At 36.8% G+C, this 15,223-nt stretch overlaps 2 protein-coding genes across 2 annotated transcripts in view; one reads left to right on the top strand and one right to left on the bottom strand.

The window, feature by feature from the left end:
• LOC134802780 (segmentation polarity homeobox protein engrailed-like) overlaps positions 1–6,343 on the top strand; it is a 29,110-nt gene extending 22,767 nt beyond the window's left edge. Inside the window, exons 2-3 of the mRNA XM_063775487.1 lie at positions 5,386–5,477; positions 6,088–6,343. Coding sequence (XP_063631557.1) covers positions 5,386–5,477; positions 6,088–6,318 — 323 coding nt within the window. The 3' untranslated portion in view covers positions 6,319–6,343. The remainder of the gene's footprint in view (positions 1–5,385; positions 5,478–6,087) is intronic.
• A 6,030-nt stretch (positions 6,344–12,373) lies between these two features.
• On the bottom strand, positions 12,374–14,547 carry LOC134802698 (uncharacterized). The gene is made up of 2 exons (XM_063775342.1): positions 14,265–14,547; positions 12,374–13,305 (listed from the first exon to the last, which is right to left on the bottom strand). Exons 1-2 carry the CDS (start codon positions 14,458–14,460, stop codon positions 12,485–12,487), a joined length of 1,017 nt encoding a protein of 338 aa, XP_063631412.1. The 5' UTR covers positions 14,461–14,547; the 3' UTR covers positions 12,374–12,484.
• Positions 14,548–15,223: the final 676 nt, after the last annotated feature.

Here is a 15,223-nt window from a genome sequence, read left to right as displayed (position 1 = left end):
AACTACGAAAACTTTCAAATAAATTAGTTTAGACAATTAAAACATTCAGCAATCGTCACATGGTTAAGGGTGGTCGTTAGACTCGTTAGGGTGGAATGTTAACGTCCCAAGTTCCACCATTCGCAAGAGTTATGGCCGCGAGTGCTTTATTGTGCTGTAAATACTGGTAAACATTACTCTCCTTTTTTGGATGGTTGAGAAAAACGCTCTGAGATATACTGCTACTTATATATATAATAAATAACTGGCTGGCGGAATTGAGTGAAGTAAAAAAGATGATTGACTGATCACATTATTAAATTAAGTAAATTATTAAGTTACTAGATTCAACTCGCGACTGCGTCTGAGTAGAATAATGATTACTATGATAAACACTAGACTCTAGGTTCTAGGACATGCCTAGACCGTGACTCAATCTATCTCCATACCAAATGTCATATAAATCCCCGGTTTAAAGGTGATGAGGTTACAGACAGAGTTATTAATATTGGTAATCAAGATGAGTGAAAAAAAGCGAACTGACTGCGTATTTATTATAAATATTATTATTTTGTACATTGGTGTTAGTATTAGACTAAGTATTTGCACCTTTTTCTTTCTCACTGCATTCACGTTACCAAATTTCAGAGAGAGAACATGCATTAAGTAACACACGTGGACAAATTTAGAGGAAAGAAAAATAAAGTAAAAAAATACTCATTTTGAAATTACTTTAGGTGTAATCCAGTACCTAAAACCTTTATTGCGTTCCTTTAAATTTGTCCATGGGTATACATAAAACGATATAAACACACGCAGATGTAATATATGTTAATGGTACTAGTTACTCCATTAGTGAGAGTTATGTCTCTTTACGAGTGGTTTACTATGGAGCGTTGGCAAAAATGTCGAGATATACTTACTGCTGAATTTTTTATTTGTTGAAACTAAAAATGTTTTTGACACTAGCTGGTTTTATAGTCTCCTGATTTTTTTATCTAATTAAACACCATTTGACTAAAAAACCACATAATGTTTTGCACATTTATATTTTTTGTAGGAAAATCATTTTACATTCAAATGATTGTCCTACAAAAATATCCTAGTAAATTCCGAATTTTAGAAACACCGATTAAATTAAATTACGTTAATAACATTTGTAGCGACAATTTTTTTTACAGCAAAATTAATAACACTGAAATAAAATTTGAAAATACGAAAATTGCACTTATATTATTCTGCCATACACGATACAGCATAAATTACAATACCAAAATAACGCACATTCAGCAACCGCCATTTTTTAAGACAGAAAACTCGACCGTTTTTCAGCCTCGTTACGTTGGCAGAGTTTTGTTTAATTAAAAATAAGAATAAAAAAGTTAGCGGCCATTTTATAGAGTGATAAACGGGCTCGAACAATTCCACTATACAAACTAAAAACAACCTTAACTCTATTTAAATAGAGTTCATTTTCTATTGTCGTAGAAAGCAATTCGGTGTACAATTTTTCAACTGTTGGAAAGATTTGTGTTTAGAACATTTCCGTTTCTATTCTCAAAGCGATAAAATTCATTTTCATTAAAACAGTTGCAGTGAAATTCAGGTTTTTTCGATTCTGGTAAAATAAATTATACCTACTTATATTTTACAGGGGACTATTTTACTTTTAGTGTGTGTTTTTTGCAATATTTATTTTTAGAGATGATCTAGTGACACAACTTTTTACGTAGATACTTTAGGTTATTCTAAAAACTAAAATAAAATTCTACACCTAAAGTAAAACTATTAAAAATCTAGGTATTCAATAAGATCACTTGTATAGTAATTAAAATATAGTCTGGCAAAGAACAAAGAAAACTATACTTATCCCTTTCTTTTGGGTGCTAGTACTAGCGTAAAACAAAGACAGTATGATTTTCTCTGTCTGTGTTTGAAATGAGACAGTCCTAGTCCAAAATGTACTAACTGAAAAGTCCATTTAGAAAACAATGGAATTCTCTAATGTCAATGCAATAACAATCTTACGTTAAAAATATAAAGTCGAATTTTCACTGCAGTTAATACTGAAAAAATCTAAATTCGAAGTACAGGAAGCCACAGAAGTGTTTATAGCTTTTCCTTCGCTGATAGGTTGAATTTATTGTCGGTACAGTCACACGCGAAAATGTTAGATCCTTTTACAGATTACTAAGTGATTTAATATGGTGTTAGCAGAATGAAATAGATTAGGTTTAACATATGGCCTAGAAACTAGATTGTGTCGTAATTGGTGTATTGTTTTAAAATAATGTTGTGGTCTAGTTTCTGTGATAGGTTTATTATTTTGGTCTTCTATTGTCTTAAAGTACGTATTAATGCTGCATAAAAAAATACCTATTAAAATGACTTGAACCCATTTCGTTTACAAGCCATGATAGTACTATCGAATAAAAAGTGATTTTGAAACATCGAAACTTGACTACATTTATAAGAAGCTGCAATAAAATAAAAGCTAATATTTTAAAGTACAGAATTGCTTAAAAAACTGCTTAACACGTGAAAAATGGGCAATTAATAAAATAAATATAACCGCTCCATAAGTGCGAAATTCATAGTTACCGGGAAATCCAATTTCCGTGTGAAATAATTCAAATGATTTGCATAAAGTTAATGCGATAGAAACATGAGGCATTTTATAGTCGTTAAGCTCACTCTACATCCCAAAGAAAATCACGGAAAAAGTCGGTATTAAGTTCATTATCATAAATGTCATATATCGAAACGGCCAAGGCTCACAAATACCTAAACACGCATCTATTGTCAAGGCGTTAAAGTGCGTGTTCAGATATTTTTGAGCACCTCGGGCGCTCCGATATATCTGAAGGCGACTGTTAGTTAGTTATACTGGGCATTTTCCGTGCCTATTTTGCGTAAAAACGAGGTTGCATTACTCTAGCCACCCCAGCTCGTCCATGAAACCTAGCAGTGTTTTCAGGTTGCTAACTGCCTCCTTCAGTGTGCACGGAGTCCCTAGGTATTGGTTCCTGTACGCTTCTATCTGTTTACAGTGTAGGAGGATATGTTTTGCTGTTTCCTCTTCTTCCATGCACGCTCTGCACATGGGGCTGTCTGTTTTACCCATATTATGTAGGTGTTTGTTTAGTGTGTTATGTCCTGCGATTAATCCTACTATTTTGCGTAGTTGGAGTCTGGGTGTTTTCAGTAGTACTTTGGTAAGCTTGTAGTTTTGTTCCGGTAGAATTTCTTTGGTGGAAGCCGACTCTTAAAACCCAACCCAACAATAATTTAACCATAACACCACCAAAATGGCTACTAGGTCAACATAACTTACGCCATTTGGCCACAACAACGGACCCCTATTCCTTAATTGGTGTGGGTGGGGTCCATCCCATAATGGTGTGAAAAATGTTGTGTTGTGTACAATTACGTTATGCCATGTAATATTTATTAGGTTTTCGTGAGGGGTGCCGCATGGTGGTGGAATTAGTTGTAATTAAATGAGGAATGATATCGATTTATTAATAATGGTTCTTATTGTACTTATAAGAATAGAGAGAGAATTAAGTAGGTTACTGTTTTTGACTGTGTATTTTTAAATAATGTTAAACTAAATTTTGCCCGCGTATTCGTCTGCGTTTGCAGCGCTTTGTACCTACTTACGTCTTTTTACTAAGAAAAGAAGATTTGCAATAACTCAAAAACGACTAGACCGATCATGTTCGCTATAGTTTTCATTGAAAGCATTTATTAAGCTTTTGTTTCACGATTTTTTCATATTTTTTTGACCCATGTTTCAAAAGTTAGAGGACACATATTTTTTTCTTTCGGAGCGATTATTTCCGAAAATATGAACTATATCAAAAAATGGTTTCCGAGAACCCGTATTATTTTGAAAGACCTATCCAACGATACCCCTATAGGTACACTGTATAGGCACAAAGCAAAAAAAAAAATTGTAAAACATATACATTTTGTATGGGAGGTACCCTAAAAAAGTTTTTATTTTAAGTTTTTATTTTACCGTTCCGTCGCAATGCATTTCTAGCACTACCGATCACGGAGACAGACAGACAGACACACAGACAGACATGGCAAAACTATAGATAAGGGTTTCTAGGTGACTACGAAACCCTAAAAGATCGTTCATCGCTTCACCCTTTTACATAATAGTTTTACAAATACCCGCTAAGAAGTAATAATGAACTACCCACATATAGTTCACAATTAGGAAGAGGGTATCCTTAATAGTTAATTAAGCCGGTTACGGTAATTACCGTTAATTATTATTTTGGTGAAAGGGTTAATACTGCATCTCGTGAGGTTAAATTAATTACCTCTAATTTGTCTTCTGTAATTACCCCATTTTGTTTGAAACTGTAATTGTGCACCAATAGAAAACGATAGTTTTCTAAGATTTGTTTTGTATCTGTAATACTACATAATTATAATTATTCACTACGAAACATTTTCTTGTTTTGGGTAACAAATACAGTATTTATATCTATTTTAAGAAATTAAAGAAATTATATCGGTCAACTAGGAAATTTAATAAAATTTTAGAATAGCTTTTTTTTATATTTCTTGTTTTAACATGGCTTCTCTCCACTTCCCAAAATAGGGTCAGTATATAAGAAAATCGAGCATTACACTTATTGGACTATAAATAGTATGATAACATGACAAGTATCGTGTAAGAAAAACGAAAAAAAAACTGCGTCAAACAAGATTCCAATTTGCGAGTTCTAATTTCTCTCGACGTGTTTTTTTTTTCATTTTTTCTTGCAATACAAATACAAGATTCTTGACGGTCTTCCCTGAGTCCTTGCCCAATTTTTTTTTGTGAAAAACTCTTGCGGGCTTACAGGTGACCCCAAAACGCCCACAAGATAATACAAGATAAAATTACCATACAAATAATGTCCACTTATCTAATAAATAAATTAAATAACACAACTATGATGGTCTTCTCTTCCCTGCAATCAATTTTATCTGCTCATCTCTCCCAGCTTAGACCTTAGTAAGCAGACGTCTCTGATTACTTTAAAAGCTTTAGTATCGTGCTGTAATAAATAATTATGTGTCAGTTAGTGATTCAGTAAACTGCTTTAAAAGTGATCAAAAATATTAAAACAGTTTTACCGGTATAAGTGTAAAAACTAAAATAGAAGACTCTCATTCTAGTTAAGTAGAAATTAACTTAGTATCCGGATTAAATTTATCTTATTAACTGTAGATTTAAATAGGTCTTTAATCTTGACATTAAATTAGGTACTAAATAAATAATTAATTAACAATAATTGGTAATAATAAAAAAAAAACATTAAAACTAACTATGAATTAAAGATTTAAAAAACTAAACTAAAATTTAAACTTCAGTAAAATTTGTTTTTCTTTTGTCTACAGGTCCCAGAAGCCGAAGAATGAAAAAACGCGCAATCCCAGAAGAGAAGAGACCGAGAACCGCTTTTAGCGCAGCGCAGCTTGCTAGACTAAAGGTAAATTTTACCTTTACCTTTATTTCACCATATATTATAAAGTAGCTTGTTTTTACCTTACTTCAAAATCTGTTTCTGTTTGTCCCGTTTAGTTTTCTGGAGGTAACTTTTGTTTAGCAGAATTCTGCCAGTCGATCATTTTGATTTTTTTTTAAATTCTGGCGTAGGTCTGGCATAGGAATACCAACTTTTTTGCCAACCAACCAACATGGGCACCAGACTTATTTTGTAGTATGAACTTCGCAGAAGTCGTAACCAACCTATCTATCTACGTGTTCCAAGTAAGGTAAACGTACTAGTGCTCGACATGCTAATGCCCAATAGATAACACCTTGCTGTCACCTCTATTGACAATGACTTAAGTTTCAAGATGACATGTACTGGGACCGGGTCGAGCACCAGTACGTTTACCTTATACAAAAAACAGAAGGAGAAAATCTGGAGAGTTAATCATTCAATGTTTGCACTAAAAATCGATGGTAGGTAATAATGGCTCACTAGGTACGCCCTTCTATTCTGACTGCATTAGCTCTTAATTTGTTTTTCCCGATTCCCCCTACTTGCCTTTCGAACTCTTCTTCTCCAAAACTAATAATCTATTTGTCCACAGCACGAGTTCGCGGAGAACCGCTACCTGACCGAGCGGCGGCGGCAAGCCCTCGCCGCGGAGCTAGGTCTGGCTGAAGCTCAGATCAAGATCTGGTTCCAGAACAAGCGAGCCAAGATCAAGAAGTCCACAGGACAGAGGAACCCTCTAGCCATGCAGCTGATGGCACAGGGGCTGTACAATCATAGCACCGCGACTGAAAGCGATGAGGAGGAGGAGATAAGCGTGACGTAGAGAGGAGTTCTATAGTTGAGGATGCTGTATAGGCAATACGTGGGCCATACTGAAAGTTTCTGGATTCTGATATATAAGACGACTTATTTTTTCTAACTGGCCAGTTCCAGGAATTTTCAGTATGCCCTAAGTAGAAGCTAGCTGTTTGGATGACTAGATATCATACAATATAAAGACAGAGCGAGAGACAATATAAAGAGAGAAATCCTCGGGACAGAAAAACCCTCAACAGGGGCTGTACGTGTACATGTACAATCACAGCACCGCGACTGAAAGCGATGAGGAGGAGGAGATTAGCGTGACGTAGGGAGGAGTTCTGTAGTTGAGGATGCTGTATAGGCAATAGGAGCTAGCTATTTGGATGACTAGAGATCATACAATATCAAGAAGTCCTCGGGACAGAGGAACCCTCAATTATTGTAACCGATGAGGAGGAGATTAGCGTCACGTAGGGAGGAGTTCTATAGTTGAGGATACTGTAAGATGGTGGTACTAGTGCTCGATATGCTAATGCCCAATAGATGACACCCTCCTGCTGTCACCTCTATTGACAAAGACTTAAGTTTCAAGATGACATGTACTGGGACAGCGTCGAGCACCAGTACCACCACCTTATAGGCAAATGTTGCAGGAGCAAGCTTTTTGGGAGGCTTTAAACGTCATCAATGTCATCATATTTGAAAAATGAGAATGATCAAGGATTGTATGGTAAATTTAAACTCTGACTGAGTTTGAATTTACCATACAATCTTTGTCTTTTAATACTATTGATAGTTAAAGAGCATTAAACCACTATGAAAAATAAAGTTAAATGTAATTAGCAATACCTACCAATTTATTTTTCGTGTGGGTATTTCTCTTATTTAGGTATTCTCGTTTTGAGTTTTGATAAAATAATAACTCCTATAATTAAAAACATATAACTATATATATATATATATATATATATATATATATATATATATATATATATGTTTAATGATAGTTCAAACTTGTGGAGGCTGATTTTAACTCCATCATTTGTAAGTCTACAAAACTTGATGTAAATAAAACACCATTGTTTTACAGTTACATAAAATCAGGTTATACTCTGTAGCTTTAGGTATCTAAATAAAAGTAAATAAACAATTTGTACATTTTCGGGTAGTTATAACATTTATTGGTTAACCAACCAAATACAAAACCGCCTGGATCAGTCACTGAACGACCTGACTTCAACCTGCATTATTTGATCATGTAATGTTTTCATCTACCCTCAACTGGCTTAAGGAGCCATTTGAGGGTAGATTTTGTTTACTTTAAATACCTAAAAATACAGACTATAGAAATAATTAGTGCTATTAAAAATGTTCCTGTATTTTACAATTAAATTAAGAAAATTATTTATTTGTCTTCATAATTATAGCGTTGTGAATAGTAGGGCTTGTAATAATAAATTATTATAGATAATAATACGCCATTATACTGATAATTAATATGGTAAAAGCAAAAACGTGGCATTTCCATTTTTGGGAATTTTCAGTTACGATGTTATTGGTTTACGCCGATATTAAATTATATTCTAGACTTATACATACTTTTGTCTGACTTCTTGTGTATATATTTAAGATCCTCTTTTAGGTAATGTTTTACTTTTACTTTTAGCTGTCAGCCTTCATATTGTAAGTTAGTATAAAACAACATTTATTTATTAAAATCACGAATGCCAGATTGTGTCATTTTTGGCGAAACCCTTTTTAATCTTTTTTTTTCATGTTGCACTGTTTTATAATTAAATAAAACACAAAATTTCGATTGAAGATGCGATATCTAACCAAATAGTTATAAGAATAAAACACTAAGTAAAAATATAGAAAATTAGTCAATCAACGCAAGTGACAAAATGAAAAAAAAAATACTTATAAAAAGTTTAAGCGTAGTTTTAGACATCATAATGATTATAGTATTTTTAAGGATAAGCTACGCTAAAAACTAGCCTGATTTAGATTTTTGTTAAAATGTCTTCGCCATTACAAAATCTTGCCTGTTTTCGTAAAAAAAAAGTCATTATCACTTGTGCCGTTGACTGTACTTTTTTATTTTAATGAACTTAGTCACATTTCTTCCATTTTCGTTTGTAAATATTAATTTTAAATTATCTATTGGATGTTCGGTCTTGACTGTTTTAGTTTTAAGTGTAAAAAGTAATAAATTATATCTATGGTTTTCAAATTAAACTTTGGTTTTATTGAGATTCCAATACCTGTACATTTAGAGTTAGTCCAAGAAAAGTCTGCAACGATTTTGATAGCATACGCAGTGCAAGTGTTATTTATAAGTACTTACATCATAATTTATACAAGTTTGACGTTTAAAATACACACTTGCAATGCGTGTGGTATCAAAATCGTTGCACACGTATCTTGGTCTAACTCTACATGCATTTAAAAGTTTCAACCTTCTCTAAGAGGAAACTGGCCACTTCTTCACACAAACGTAGTTCTCGATTTTCCTCTCTGGATTATGAATAATATTTTTACACGATTTGATTTAATGGACCATCTAGGCCCCTTCAATGCCACTTCGATATTTTTATTATTAGCTACGTCATCATCATCTTCCTCGCGTTGTCCCGGCATTTTGCCACGGCTCATGGGAGCCTGGGGTCCGCTTGGCAACTAATGCCATGAATCGGCGTAGGCACTAGTTTTTACGAAAGCTACTGCCATCTGTAAACTACTGTCTGTGTAAACTAGGCCTTATTGGGATAAGTCCGGGTTCCTCACGATGTTTTCCTTCACCGAAAAGCGACTGGTAAATGGGTCAAACAGGTCACTGTTATGTCTTTCCTGTAGACATACACAAGAGTTAAGGGCTATAAAGGTTAATTTTCTTATTTAACCCTTATCCACTTGAAAAGGTCCTCCTTTTATTTAAAGTACTATGATAAAAGCATTACTTACATGCCCACAAGCTGTTAACTATTGCCCACAAGGGAGAAAACTAGTGTGTTCGCGCGAACTGTACATTTTTCTCTCCTGTGGGCAATAGTTAACAGCTTGTGGGCATGTAAGCAATGATTTTATCATGGTTCTCTAAATAAAAGGAGGACCTTTTCACGTGGATAAGGGTTAAATAAGAAAATTAACTTTTATAGCCCTTAACTCTTGTGTATGTCTACAGGAAAGACATAACACAGTGATCTGTTTGACCCAAATATCAAATGATATTTCGTACATAATTAAGTCAGCTACATATCAAAGTTATTATGAGCAAAGAAAAACATATTTTACTAAAAGCCGCGCAGCAAATTGTGTAAATACCTACCTAAATATTTTCCATAAGAGAAGAGGGAAACGGGGACATCTTTTGTATGGAGAAGCGAAGCGGTCCTCCACTTTCCTCTTTCATCCACCACCCAGAATAAGGAAAAGTAACTAAAAGCAAATAAAAGAGGAAGACCTATCCTCCTAAGGCCCAAGGTCCTTCCTATACTTCTTCAGTTCGATGAAATTTAAATCCTATTCAATTGGAACAGAGTCGCTTTTGCTTTGTTTCGTTCAATTTTCAAACAACGCAAAATCAACTCTATTCCCTACACTAAAAGTTCAAATTACAGTAGCAAATTTTGGATTTTTCATTTGTATGGCTGGCTGGGCCTTCGGAGGCTATGCCCGGTAGAATTTTTAGTCATCATTAATTTCCTTTTTTTCGAGTACGATTTTTTCCGCTCTATACAGCACTACCGTCATGATGAACCCATGACTTTTGACTACACATACACACACATGAAAGGTTAAAAATAAAAAATAAAATAAGGTATTTTTATTGACAAAAACCAGTACATAAGGGTGTTGAAGCTGTCTTCTGAGCTAGGTAAAAACCTGTGTTACAGAAGTCAGTGTCCTCTCCCAGACAATAGAAACTATGTACGAAACAGGAAATTATATATTATTACTATAGCTTAATAGGTATAGCGGAGCTTCCGGCGCTAACTTTTCTATGATATGACAGGCGATCACGTGATACTTTCCATAGAAAATGATGCGCCGGAAGCTCCGGCCCGGACACGGCCCGGTCTAACGTGAGTCATCCTTTATACATAAACATTGTTAACTTGGATTCGTTCTCAGACCCCTTTATTTTGTGCAAAATGACATTCACGCCATCACCTTTACTTTTTTGCTAAACTTAGATCAAAGACCGCCACACCGGAGTCCCGGGTTCGATTCCGCGAACACTTAAATCATGGCTGACTTAACCCCTGATTTACAGCTTTGTATGATTTATTCCAGTTAACATGAGAGGTACTTAGTATTTTGGTCTGTTTGGTTTAGCCAATGCTAGGACTTTGAAAGTATGTAATGCTAATTTAGCTGAATGTCATTACGTATTACCCTTGTATTACCATACAAGAGGTAGTAATTAACAATTAGCACTAAGGTAAAATTTAACGTAATTTCTCGTTTACTATACTTTACATTGTGCAGTCAGCGTCAATAGTAGCTGACAGAAAAATACACAGAATAGTTCTTTACCTAATACTCGTAGATGACAGGAAAACCTATTAGAAATTTGCAGGTAAGCATGAGTCAGACTTCAGACTTGTACGGAACCCTTGAAACGCGAGTCCGACTCGCACTTGTTTTTAGACAATGTGACGTCGTGAGCACACTTCTCTGCTAAGCACAGTGAGGGAGTGACAATCCCTCAGTTAGTTATGTCACATTTGGTGCAAAGTTCGCTTACGGACTCCAATCAGCCATCAACAAATCATAATTATTCAAGCCGCCAATGGCGCGCATCGGACCAAAATACTCGTCCAAAGATGCCACAGGATGGCAATAGGTGACTGCTGCATACGCATGCTTGACCGTGACGTTACTTGTTCTGTTTTTCATATAAATTCCATAGTGGCTAATCGTTTTGACAGTTCGAAAACCGGCCAAGTGCGAGTGCGCACGAAGGGTTCCGTACCGTTACGCAAAAAAAACACGGACGGACGGACGGACAGACAGACGGACAGACGCACAGATGGACAGACGGACAGACGGACAGACGGACAGACGGACAGACGGACAGACGGACAGACGGACAGACGGACAGACGGACAGACGGACAGACGGACAGACGGACAGACGGACAGACGGACAGACGGACAGACGGACAGACGGACAGACGGACAGACGGACAGACGGACAGACGGACAGACGGACAGACGGACAGACGGACAGACGGACAGACGGACAGACGGACAGACGGACAGACGGACAGACGGACAGACGGACAGACGGACAGACGGACAGACGGACAGACGGACAGACGGACAGACGGACAGACGGACAGACGGACAGACGGACAGACGGACAGACGGACAGACGGACAGACGGACAGACGGACAGACGGACAGACGGACAGACGGACAGACGGACAGACGGACAGACGGACAGACGGACAGACGGACAGACGGACAGACGGACAGACGGACAGACGGACAGACGGACAGACGGACAGACGGACAGACGGACAGACGGACAGACGGACAGACGGACAGACGGACAGACGGACAGACGGACAGACGGACAGACGGACAGACGGACAGACGGACAGACGGACAGACGGACAGACGGACAGACGGACAGACGGACAGACGGACAGACGGACAGACGGACAGTGGAGTCTTACAGCCCGTTCACACAGAGTATCCGTATTTACGGTACACGTTTTAACGGATACAACAAAAAAATATGCTTTGTTCACACATAGGCACCGTATAACGTTCAACGTATCCGGCATTAACTGAGAGCCCGTTCACACATACGTAGTCTCCGTAATTACGGACACGTCAGTATACCACCGCTAGTCTACCAGGATGGACGTTGTCGTGTTGTATTGGTACTATCGCCAGCGGAGACGGTACAATCGGCGTTATTGGCAGCATCCACTCTTGGTGCAAAGAGGTAGAGCAGGTGCTTACAGTTTACTCATGAGTCAGTTGCGGGGAGACGACTCAAAATTTTTTAATTACTTTCGTATGTCGATGTCTTCTTTTGATCATCTTCTTATACTACTGGAAAAGGATTTAAAAAAGCAAGACACTAATTGGAGGAAAAGTATCTGCCCTGAAGAAAAACTAGCAATATTTTTAAGGTAAGTACTTTTTATTTTTACTCAAACGTTTACAATATTAAAACCCAGACATATCTAGCGTGTTCTCATCACTGCACGTAGATTGTACTGATGGTGATGGTGTACTATCACTATACACTATAATCTGGTCTTGTAAAATTTGTATTTGGTTACTAGCACCAGATGCTTGGGTATAATACCCTTGTGTTTGGTGATTAATAGCACCAGATGCTTGGGTAAAATACCCTTGTGTTTGGTGATTAATAGCACCAGATGCTTGGGTAAAATGCCCTTGTGTTTGGTGATTACTAGCACTAGATGCTTGCGTATATGGAGATGACCAATTGGTTGACGGGTTAACTTTCCTTCTTTTAATATCTTGCAATAGTTTAATAACTCCAGACTGAAATTCTAGAATTTCATCATCATTTAGCACAGCCAAGGACGGCAAAATACCTTTGAAGAATAAGAGATTACGATCATCCGGTTCAATGTTCTTGGGTTTTATCTGGTGGTCTATGTAGGCCATCATTTTAGCATCTAATTCATTTAATCTTTTTGTTGGTGCTCTTCGTTTTGTCGGGGGGGATTTTGTTTGAGTGTCATTGCGAATATGTTCAATCTCGTCACCGTCATCTCCGTTTGTTTTATTATTTTTGTTTACTGCCGTGGTGTTAACCTCATCAGTTTTTTCAGCACAGGCACTTTCGTGCGTTTCACCAGGCTCAATAATATTTTTTAAAAATAACATCTGATGATGATATTTGTACGGCTTTATCTTTGAGACAGCAGAACCAGATGTCTTGCAATTCTTTTTATCTTTTAACGTTCTCACCCAAGCATCTCTAATCTGTCTCCACTTTTTTATAACATATTTTCCTGAAACAAAAAAATTTTTTTTTCAGATATGTAGCATCCGGATGTTCATTTAAAGATCTTCATTACACCTATCGTGTTGGTGTATCGACCGTTAGCAACATTATAAAAGACGTTTCAAGATGCATATGGAATAATTTGAGTGCTGTATATATGCGACTTCCTGCATCAGTCGATGAGTGGAAACAGATAGCAGATGGATTATACAAAAGAGCAAATTTTCCACACTGTCTCGGTGCAGCAGATGGAAAACATGTCAGACTTAAAAAACCACAAAATAGCGGTTCAATGTATATGAATTACAAGGATTTTTTTCCATCGTATTATTAGCGATCGTAGACTCTGACTATCGCTTCGTATACGTTAGTGTTGGATCTTATGGGAAAGAATGTGATTCATCAATATTCAAGGAGACAACATTTTGGAAAATGATGCTAGACGGCAGTTTACAAATACCAGCACCATGCCCATTATCAACAAACTCAGAGTTGAGAGTTCCATATGTGATCATTGGAGACGAAGGTTTCGGATTACATGAAAATTTACTTAGGCCGTTTGGCGGGACGCACCTGGACAAAAATAAGCGAATATTCAACTATCGCTTGACTAGAGCTAGGAGATACGTTGAATGTGTTTTCGGTATCTTAGCTAATAAGTGGAGAATATTCCATCGACCTTTAGACACTGATAAAACAACAGCTATATGGATCGTTAAGGCATGTACTGTTCTACACAACTTTATCAGGGATGAGGAGGGTTTAATCTCAAACAGTGATAATAGCGTATCTGAAGAAGTTCAACTCGAAAACCTACCTAATGAGAGAAGGACACGAGGTGGTAATGCTGCTAATTCAGTTCGAACAGAATTTATGAACTATTTTATGTCCGAAGCTGGGTCGGTTTCATGGCAGGACCAATCTATCTAGAATATACCTCAATTCAAATATAAAACGAAAACTTACCGAACTCTTGTCTTTGTTTTTGTTCCATATCCTCAAAATCTTTGTTTAAAATAACGCATATTTCGCGCCAACTTGCAGTACTAGCAGTCTTGTCTTTGTATTTATCTAGCGTCTTGTCCCAAAGAACTGGTCTCTGTTCCATTAAACTAATTAACAATTCCTTGTCTATTAAGTTATCCCATTCCTTGATTGACATGGTTGGTCGCAACAAAAGCACGCGTTCTTTAATGAATGCAAAATAGACAATGCGTGCATGTACAAACTTGTTTGTCTAGCTGCACCGCTCCCCCCGCCCCCCACACCACACACAGTTTATATCCAGTAAAAACGTACGGATACATGACGGATACGTATTCCGTTCATCCAGTATTCGATGACAAAACGGAATGTCACAATTTTACGGACCGTTATTTTTTACTGTATACTGAATACTGTGTCATATGTGAAGTCGCTCATACAACTCCATACGCCATCAATGAAAAAAAACGTATACGATAAAACGGAACAGTAAAACGGACACCCTGTGTGAACGGGCTGTTAGTAATAGGGTCCCGTTTGGGTACGGAATTCTAAAAAACTGATTTGACTAGTAGTCAAATACCCTATTATTCAAGCCGCCAATGGCGCACGTCGGACGAAAATACGCGTCTAACCATATGTCACCGGGGACATCTTTAATTGCCCACCAATTAGCGGGTGCCGCCATATTTCATAATATTTAACCGTGTAATGTTTTGGGGTTAAAATTAACTGTGTAGCGTAGTTTTGATTTGGCGTTAGTTTAAGTTACTGTCATTTATTTGTACAGTTTACTGCAAGGCAGCGACGGAATGTAATTTAGGTACGTACTTATATCAAGGCAAAACTCTAGGTACATTTTTGACTTCGAAAAACGATCCATATGACTGACACTTAAAATGAAAGTTTCCCTTCTACATAAATAAATACCCTGACTGCAG

Source organism: Cydia splendana, chromosome 25 (genome assembly GCF_910591565.1).
Source record: "Cydia splendana chromosome 25, ilCydSple1.2, whole genome shotgun sequence".
Classification (NCBI taxonomy): Eukaryota; Metazoa; Arthropoda; class Insecta; order Lepidoptera; family Tortricidae; genus Cydia; species Cydia splendana.
Note: the sequence above shows the minus strand (reverse complement) of the source record. Positions and strands in the feature narration are given on the sequence as shown.

Coding starts and splice junctions, on each gene's coding strand:
- LOC134802698 (XM_063775342.1), bottom strand. CDS start 14,460: ATGTCAATCAAGGAATGGGATAACTTAATAGACAAGGAATTGTTAATT. Junction 13,306..14,264: donor AAAACAAAGACAAGAGTTCG/GTAAGTTTTCGT, acceptor TTTTTGTTTCAG/GAAAATATGTTATAAAAAAG.